General features: G+C 43.7%; 3 protein-coding genes across 3 annotated transcripts in view; 2 read left to right on the forward strand and 1 right to left on the reverse strand.

The window, feature by feature from the left end:
• Positions 1–380: 380 nt before the first annotated feature.
• MELLADRAFT_124643 (multi-copper oxidase laccase-like protein) lies at positions 381–3,802 on the forward strand (the record flags this gene model as incomplete). Its single annotated transcript, XM_007414419.1, has 20 exons — positions 381–535; positions 571–630; positions 699–753; positions 859–948; positions 1,027–1,042; positions 1,107–1,184; positions 1,260–1,267; positions 1,354–1,469; positions 1,574–1,588; positions 1,676–1,755; positions 1,855–2,065; positions 2,135–2,214; positions 2,356–2,555; positions 2,621–2,726; positions 2,838–2,966; positions 3,052–3,066; positions 3,133–3,218; positions 3,290–3,323; positions 3,426–3,439; positions 3,536–3,802. The coding sequence occupies 20 exons, from the start codon at positions 381–383 to the stop codon at positions 3,800–3,802; spliced, it is 1,815 nt and encodes a 604-aa protein (XP_007414481.1).
• A 2,397-nt stretch (positions 3,803–6,199) lies between these two features.
• MELLADRAFT_38673 (uncharacterized protein) lies at positions 6,200–8,321 on the forward strand (the record flags this gene model as incomplete). Its single annotated transcript, XM_007414420.1, has 7 exons — positions 6,200–6,352; positions 6,418–6,514; positions 6,617–6,909; positions 7,093–7,306; positions 7,369–7,538; positions 7,599–7,724; positions 7,794–8,321. Coding segments are annotated over 7 exons (1,581 nt in total), but the record flags the coding sequence as incomplete, so codon positions are not given.
• A 1,037-nt stretch (positions 8,322–9,358) lies between these two features.
• The window catches only part of MELLADRAFT_49879 (uncharacterized protein), a gene marked incomplete at both ends in the record, with an annotated part of 1,680 nt that continues 1,324 nt past the window's right edge, over positions 9,359–9,714 (reverse strand). Inside the window, 2 exons of the mRNA XM_007414450.1 lie at positions 9,359–9,480; positions 9,602–9,699. Coding sequence (XP_007414512.1) covers positions 9,359–9,480; positions 9,602–9,699 — 220 coding nt within the window. The remainder of the gene's footprint in view (positions 9,481–9,601; positions 9,700–9,714) is intronic.

The following is a 9,714-nucleotide window of genomic DNA, read 5'->3' on the forward strand; positions in this document are numbered from 1 at the left end:
GCTTGCATGGCCTAGCCGGCCTGCCGCACACATCACCTCTTTCGATCCAGATAGCTTTTATGGAATTGATCATTCAACGCACAAACAACTCATTCACACATCATCACAAGGGACGCTATGGTGTGGAATCTCTTCCTGAGACCCGACAATATTTAGGTTAAAGAGCCTTCCTCCAAGCTTGTCCCACAGCCTTCATCTCATTTCATCCCTTCTCAGGTTGAAGTACTTTCCAGTACTAATTCGTCGCTGAACACACCTTGCTACTAAGATCATCAGGACTGTCCTCTCCTAATTAACCTCGGCTTTCATTCGAGTTATCTCATTCACACAAAGAGTACGATAAAAGGACATCATCACAGCGTCAGCGCTTCCAAATCGCCATGGGTTTGAATCTCCGCAGCGTCCTATGCGTACTTGCCCTAGTTGCTTATCAGGCTCGCGCGGTAACTTTTAACTCCTCTGAGCTGTATCTCTCTGACCACGAGTTTGAAATTACATCGATCACACGGACGCGGAAATATGATTTTGTGATCACGTCCGTCTCTACCTACGCATGTCTTCTTTGTTTAGTCGCACAAACCTAACTCTTTCATGTAGGAACACAACCGGAGCACCCGACGGTTACACAAGGTGAGGGCTTCTTCATTCTAGTTCAATTGAGCAATGGTGAGCTCATGGGCTCACTTTTCATAATTCAGACCACTTCTTGTCATCAACAATCAGCTACCTGCCCCCTTGATCCGTTGCAACGAAGTCAGTGTTTTCTAGAAGGTACAACTTTAAACGAGCTTCTCCCAGTACGCTTATGTGGATCATGTCCTTCTATCCTTTCGAATATTGCCTATATCGAACTACCAGGGTGATACTCTCGAGATCCGGGTGGACAACCGTCTTGATACAGACGTTTCCATACACTGGCATGGCATCTGGCAAACAGGAACGCCTTGGGTACGGATCTGATTGACAGAATGGTGACGTAGTCAAATCTCTAACCTATCATGGGCCTTTCCCCTGCTTTTTTCGCAGATGGACGGCGTCACAGGTTAGCTGGGGTAGAAGTTTTGTTTCTTTCTGGATAAACTCAAGCTTAAAAATTCGGCATATAGGTGTCACTCAGTGCCCAATTCCCCCAGGAGCCTCTTTTACTTATAAATTCACGGTTGCAAAGCAGTTCGGGACATTCTGTTGAGTGCTTAATACGCTCTCTTCATCCTACAGCTAACTTATTGACATTTCCACGGTATTGCGGCTATATTCAGGGTATCATGTAAGCTAGGCATCCAAACGGACTTGTTTTCAGGGATGTCCAATTACAAATGTTGAGTCTGATGCTAAACTGTCCAACCATCTCAGGCACACACTCGGAATTTGGCCATCGACGGAATCGCGGGTCCATTGATTATTCATAGTCCTCGGGACCCTCTGGTGAAAGGAAGAGATTTTGATAATGAATACATACTGTTCATGAGGTCAGTCAATCTCATTATTGCCTATTCACTACGACTTCAGAACTTTCAAGCAAGAGTGGAAACAGCCTCAAAGAATTTTCTCACCCATCATGCCTTCAAAACAGTGATTGGTACCACAAGTGAGCTCGAATACTTGATTATCTATTGTTTAGGAAGTCAAACTTACCAATCGAATCCACCTTGAAATATGACTAGCATAAGTACAGTCATCTTAAACGGGACTCTATCAGCGAATGGTTATTTTGGGACTCCAGCAGCACCATCGGCGAGTTTAAAATCTTCATAGGTACTTAGATTCAAGTCTCGCTAATTTTATTTTTCTTACCATGCCAGGCCAATAGCGCTATCATCAACGGCGTCGGAATTTTCAACTGCTCCTTTGCAGATCGTGGATCGAAATGCATAACCCCTACAAAGCCTCTAGAAATCACCGTCGCCCCGAACCAGAAGACAAGATTCCGTTTGATCCAAGCAGGCTCGCATGCAATGTTCTGGTTCTCTGCGGATCAACACTTTCTGAATGTTACAGAAGCAGATTCGACAGGGGTTTCTGGGCCTCCAGGATTGCACCGGTTACAGTTTCACAATGGAGAAAGGTGAGTCGCACTTTCCATTATGCCTAAATTTTAAGTGTGGGATGTTGAATCCATGATCACTCTGATCAGGTATAGTGTGATAATCGATACGAAACTGGATCCAGACGGAAGCTCCTTTTACCTTCGAGCAGCGATGGATACCGATTGCTGTGAGTTGGATGAATGGCTTCATTTGTATTTAGCGAGGCTAACATTTTGTCTCATACACTATTCAAATTTCTCTCAGGGGCATGGCGTAAGATTTATCCTTATTATGAAGTGTCAAAGTCTTCGGCTGACAACTTTTTCAGTCGCTCCCGGAATGACTGGTCCCGATGCTACGGCGCTAGCCATTGTACGAGTTGTTGCACCGAACAATGGCACTTTAGACACCTTGCCACCCACCACGCGAGACTGGAAAGACACTGTTGGAGGGAATTGTACAGATTTGGATATAGATCTGCTTTCACCCTTGATGACCAAAGTTTGCGCTCAAAACGTACTAGGCCACGTAAGCTGTAGTTTCTATGATGCGAATTGGTGATACATTATGATGACAAATTCTCCTACATCTAGCTATTCTTCAACACCAGTCTGGGAACAGTGCTTCAGGCCAATCCAAACAACTCGAGCAAACTTGAAAGTCTCAGTCGTTTTTTCGTGGACAATACCACATGGACCAGTGAGCTTCACTTCACTCGCAAGGCGCAACTACTGAAGGACCTCTGAAAAGATCAATCTTTTTCTTTTTCTTTGTCTATCGAAGCTTATCGGTACAAACCAATCATATCAGACTTACTTAAGGGGGGGAAGGGCTTCGTCAACCAATCTGAAGCTGCCACATTGACACTCGAGAAACCCGGAGCCTACGACATTGTGATTAACAACCTCGACTCTGCTATCGATCACCCTTTACATCTACGTGAGTAGGATTGTTCAAACTCACGTTTTTTACCTTTTGACTATGATTTTCTGACTGCCTTCCTTCTTTTTGTATATTGCTACAGACGGAGTGGATTCATGTAAGGCCCATGAATTCCCATTTTTTTCCGCTTGAAACGTAATCTGAAATGGATGATATGTATTAGACCTTGTGAGTCACGGTCCGGGGAACGTTGGACCACAAGATTTGAAGAATCTCAAATACCGATTGACAAACCCATTACGAAAAGATGTGAGTTGATCGTTTGTGTGATTGTTATGCATTTTGATCGTAAATATCTGATAAAATTGCTCTGCTATCAGACATACGTCGTGGGAGGTGGTAGTCATCTGATCGGTGAGGTCTCACTTTTCTCACATATCTGGCTTATATTTTCCAGGCTTTGTGGAGCTCCTGAGCTAACTTGGCACTTATAATCCAATATTTCGGTAGTTCGAGTACATGTCCGAAACGTAAGTACAACCTACTTTGTATTTTTGTAGAGAGTAACGAAGTAACAATTTACCAAACATCGTGTGCACCGGTCTTTCCACATTCCATTCCGACAGGTTGGACCTTTCATCCTACACTGTCATATCGGATGGCATTTGGCCGCTGGATTCGCCGGTATTGTTGTGATGCAGCCCTCAAAATTGGCGCAGATCACTTTGCCAGTGGAAAATCAAAGGCTTTGTATAGGGAAGAACTTCAGTAATCAGAATGAAATCGAACCTGGAAGACGCAAGAGATGGACCGATCCTATATTCGACGATACGCAACCCATGTTTCCACGTCCTCTGAAAGGTTATTATCTACCAAATGAAATGCTTAATTGAGTGAAATGACCTTACTATCAAAACGCAAGACCCTACTTCTTATCCCGTCATTTTTGCACTGTTGACCAACTGCAACAGAAGTGGGCTAGATGATCCCAACTTATCAATTGCAATATTTGTATTCTTTTCCTCTTGTGATCTGTATGAAGGTGTATGTTTGCGATTTGGATGTTCTTTTCTTTCGATTATCTGACTTAGAGACATTGTGTATATACATAGCGGGAATGAAGGATCTGACTTGAGGGGTTTGTCTCTGATTTGAAAGCTTGAAATGCTAGATTATTAAAACATTTATACCATGCGTGGTCTGGGATTTAGAGCTCGCCTCAAACATTCTATCTACAGCAAATTTCAAGATGTTTGGCAAAGTGTTCAAGATCAAAAGCTGCATACGATCTTACTTCACTGATCATACTTATGGGAGTCTATCAATTTGTGTATTCTATGGATGTGAGTTACTAATAGTAATACTGGCTTCTTACAGGCCGTTAATAACACTCAGATGACAGAGGTTTATATATACAATCAAGTGAAAGTAAGAATGAAAGAGAAATATAGATTCGCAGGGGTTGGAAGATTAAGTGACTCTGCAGGGATTATGACTTACCGAGTTGAGCGCAAGAACCACATACGCAAGTTTAAGAAGAATAGCACCGTTGTGAAGAAGTGCTGAATCCAGTCCCAGTGTCTTTGTGGTGTATGTCAACACTCCTACCAAATCCCTCTTGAATTCACAAGGAACGTGGCGAGCAAAGCTGACTACTGTGTTAGCGGCCATCTTGTTGATAACTTTGTGGAGAAACAAGGTAGGCGGCACATCGTAGTCAACAATATAGGTAGCGATATCATTATATTGAGAGTTGTTAACAATGTTGCAATATTCTTATGTCATCTTCACAGATCTTCACTCTATTTTGTCGAGTATCCATAAGGCCAGTCACAAAGCGCGGCTTCACGGCCAAGTCGATGACGATCAAGGAATCACAACGGACCATGGGTCCGTGGTGCGTACGTACATATGTTACTCCCAATCAGTTTTCCTACTTGTGCCAAACCCTGCCAAACCGAATTGGCAAACATCTCATTCGGTGCACTTCTTACAAACAGCTTTCTCAGCAAAACCTATTTACGGCTTCTCGTTGCAAAGATATAGAAGTTTGGGTCCAATAATTCCTGGGCTGGTTGAGTGAGCTTTACTTGAGTTCAGATTGTGCCTGGAGTCAAAGGCCCATTGTGGGTATTTGAAGTTGACAATTGACTTGTATAACTCTACCCCTTATTTTTATGTAGCTTTGACTTCTCCTACGCTGAACTTTCACTTGATTCTCGATTTTCCATTCCAATTTGGATATCGTCACCAAAATATGCCATTGAAACCATCTCCACAACTTGAAGCAGGACCGAGTAAGCGTCTGAATGACATCATTCCTACTTTTTCCACTTTTCAATCCTTATGTCTCTCTAACTTATCCTGTAATCAAGTGAAGTATCAACATTACTGATTTGTGTGGTTATCGCAGCTCATTCAATCGATTCCGGCTGGACCCCAAACCGAAACTCTACCTCTTCTCCCATCCGTCCGACATGTCTCGTCTCGACCGATTCGGATAACCCTCAAGGTAAACCATTGGACACAGCACAGCCACAAGTTTACTTAACTCAACTCCTGAGAATACTCTCCTGGACTCTTGCTGAGCCCCTTTAATCTTACTTGCTTTTCCAGGTGAATCGAATAACACTCGGCAATCGAGCACATCCGCCTCGTCTCTCCCTCTACATCGAACGATCTTGAAATCTGCCTCTACTAACGATCTCAACCTTCGCTTTCACCACCCTTTAAAGCCTACCCGCCCATTTCCGACACGTCGTCGGTCATCCTGCTACCCGCTTGTACTTCATCCTAGCCCCTCTCGGAGCTCTTTCTTAGTGGGAATAGAATGCAAATTCGCTCGTACACTCTCAATCGTTGATGAAGCAATGGGCACCAAGAGGCTGCCTAATCGTCACTGTGACCCGACCTCACCTCTCCCACCTTTCAGTGGTGCCTCAGCTTATTCGCCATCACAGATGGACGGGGAATCTGAACACCTACTCTCGCCCCACAATTCGTGTTGGGATTCCAATATCGCTTACGATGAGGAGGAGCAAGAGGACGAAAAAATCCCACCAAAGCCTTTTGGGGTCTTGAAGATGGAGGCTATCGCAGTTCGATTGAGATCGGGAAATGGTTGGGGAGTACGAAGCGTCTATATTGCGTGAGTGAAAGGTCATTGAAAACGGATCCCTACTACCAGAGATGTTCAAACTCGATGCATACGAACTTGCCCTCTTAAGGCACTTCATCAGCTATAATGTCGAAGCTCAAGAGAACTAATTCTGCGCAATTCCGATCTACTGACAACAAAAACTTTGGTCTCGTTTTGTGACAGAATGTGTCTTTTGTCAACTGTGACGTCAATCGAGAACAATTCATTGCCAGTTGTGGAACCTTATTATCTTAGCCTTTTCAGTGGTCATAGCCATCTGTCCACCATCGGAATCATAACGAATGTGAGTCTTATCATCATACTCCTTGCCACACATTCATTGATATGAACATTTGCATCTTATAACAGATTGCATGGGCTGTTGGAAAACCGCCGATGAGCAAGGTCATGGATGTATTCGGGCGTGCAGAAGGTGTCATGATAGCCACAGTCCTTTATTTCATTGGTGAGTTTCCTTCATTATGATCTTGATCACTTTATATAGATACCTAAATGTCATTGTACTTGAGTCCACACTAAACTCGGTTTTGATACGTCGGTCTATCAGGTGCTACCCTTACCTCGTCAGCCACAAGCGTGACTCAATATGGAATCGCTCGCATTGCATCCGCACTCGGATCACAAGGCCTTCAACTAGCTCAAATGATACTCGTTGCTGATACCTCCTCACTTGCTTCTCGCGCTCTATTAACTTCTACAATATCTTCACCATGGATCTTCACAACTTGGATCGGTCCTGTGATTGGCGCGAGGTTCAAGCAGATGGGCGAGTTTGGCTATCGAATCATTTATGTTGTCTTTGGTATCCTCGTCCCTCTTTGTGCAATGTTGCTCGTGGGTGTGCTTTGGTGGGAATGGAGAGCCCTACGAAGGGCAAACGCATTGTCTCACGACGTGAACTGGGGACCACCTACCAATCACACACGGGAGAGCTCGATATCAAGGAAAAAATCGCACGGCGTTGACTCTCAACACGCTACAATACTACCGCCCATCGTTCAAATGCCTTCCCGCTCACGTCAGAGGAGGGATTCTCAGGCGTTACTTGATGATCATTGTAGAAGGAGAAATGCTACACAAGAGCTTTGGACACAAACGTGGTCTGAATTGGATGTACTAGGGATCTTGTTGTTGACATTAGGATTTGGAATGATGCTGTTGCCATTGTCTTTTGGTAATAACGTCACTCGTCACTGGGCTCCTGGTCAGTGCGTCTCACCTATTGCTCTATACATTTGTACTACTCGTCGGTTGTCTAATGTCAGGAAACAGGTGTCTTCTATGGATTATTGTCCGGAGGTGTCCTCATACTCTTGATATTTTCAAGATACGAATCCAAATACGCATCATATCCAATCATTCCATCTCGTCTACTGAAGCAGCGGACCATTATATTGGGATCAAGCGTATGCTTTTGGCACTTTATGTGCCAGTATATTTATGAGAGTTATTTCACTAGCTTCTTACAGGTAATCATTTCACTTTCTTCTGCTCGGGTATCCTGTTTGGTACTGACCTGATCACTACAGGTTGTTAGATTGTCGTCACCCCGAGATGCTCAATATATCCAGGAGTCATACATGTTTACTGCTTGCGTATCGGCTTTACTATGCGGGGTTTTGGTGCGATGGTCCAGGCGGTACAAGATATGGGTTGTCAGTCCTCCCTTCTCTTCTCTTCGCAATTCTTCTTTCTGATCACTTTATCTACACGGAGTACAATAGATCGTAGGTGTCCTGGCACATTCAATTGGAGCAATGCTCATGCTACGAGCAAGAAACCTCGATAACCCCATCAGCGAGATCGTAATTTCTCAAGTCATCGCTGGTTTCGGCGGAGGTTTCACTACCCTTGCCTCCCAATTGGGTGTCCAAGCTGTAGTCTCGCATCAAGACGTCGGAATCGCAACCGCAGTATTCCTGACAGTGACTCAAATTGGAGGAGCTATCGGTTCAAGTATGGCAGGAGCTGTTTGGAACTCGATTTTACCATTCGAGTTGAGGAAAAGATTACCTCTTGAAGAACATGACAGAATTGACAGAATTGTAGGAGATCTAGATTATATATTGTCTTTTCCAGATGGCAGCCCTATAAGGGAGTCGATCAACAGCTCGTACGTCGAGGCACAGCGTATGTTGAATATATTGGCTTTGGTGGCACTTTTACCCTGTTTATTGAGCGCCCTTTTTATGGAAAATGTCGACTTGAGTGGCCCTAGAGAAGGTACGAATTCTCAACCTTTTTCTTCTTAGTACAATCTTTTGACGCCCGTCACTTGTTGATCAATTTAGTGGACGCGACGACGATCCCCAACGAACGAAGCTCACTTTTAAGTCCGCAAAGTGAACCAATGCCGAACAGGGAGCAACTTCCTGGTACCTCAGCTATCTAACTTTTCAATTGATTCTACATAGTTTATAGTAATAACGCCTCATGCAATCTCATGGCGGATGTATCATTACCATTAGGAACAATAACATCGCGTTCCATTGATTTTCTTTATTTTATCCAGTTGTATGGTTAGAGCATGTTAGTGGTACTTGTTGACTTGAATATATCTATGTGTTTGTATTGGCAATTATTAAAAAATCAAAAAAGTAGACATATTGTTTGATAGTCCGTAACTGCAGCAAATGAGCTTTCAAGACAAGTAATGATTGTACTAGGCCAACCGGAATACAGTTGACAACCTGATTGCTACATCAAATGCAATCTACCATCCCCACCCACCCTTGTTGGACATGTTCAAGATGAGTAAAGTTGGTGCCCAAACACTCGCACTCTAATCTCACAGCGGGAAGGCAACATGTACTCTGAGGCTGTGTGGGACCTGGGTAGTTCAATTTGAACCATCTGCGTAGGGCACGCCAGATCTCCCACTGCGTAGCAATTTTGTAAAGGGCTTTGGGCAAATGAAGCTTGAGAACAAGATGATTGTGCAGGTTGCAAAGCAAGCGGTCTCCTGTGAGGTCTCCCTCAATCATTGTACATGGAGTCAGCTTGCAGACACGTTACAATTGAGATGTAACGGAAGCAACTAGAGCATGTGTAAAAACATCATTCTTTTACATCTGAGCAAACATGGATCATATTGAGAATAAAGCTGTGAGACTACTCAATCCAGCCATGTAATCAAGCACAAGGAAAACTTCAACAGATGATTTTAATCACAACACGACCGGAACCATCAGGTGTTATACATCAATTTTTATACATCAAACTACGTTGGTAAGAGTGGTTATGTAGCATGGCTCGTAGCCTCAATTTGTAACGCTGTTGATGTGTTTGGTCAAGCTTCATCTAAGTTTTTCAATTCAAAGGGTTGCTTGCCACCAAAATTTTTCTCTGGGACACCCAACTCAATTAGCTTTGAAAAAGCACGACTGAAGTCGTGAAAGAATGCCTGTTCATCTGTTGCATATCTGAAAAAAACAAGATAGCATCGGTCAGTGGGCGTTAAGAACATATGTAGTGTGACACATGACCAGGCAGGAGACAAGAGATGCAAATGATCGAGAGAAGGAAATGGTACTTTTTAGCCCAAGCGCGAAACTCTTATCCATCACCAAGCTCATATCTGTTGTCAACATCATCAAACTTTTTGTTTCGATATCCTCATATTGAGTCGTCCTGACCATTTCTTGT

The sequence above is a fragment of the Melampsora larici-populina genome (genome assembly GCF_000204055.1).
Source record: "Melampsora larici-populina 98AG31 unplaced genomic scaffold MELLAscaffold_43, whole genome shotgun sequence".
Lineage (NCBI taxonomy): Eukaryota > Fungi > Basidiomycota > Pucciniomycetes > Pucciniales > Melampsoraceae > Melampsora > Melampsora laricis-populina.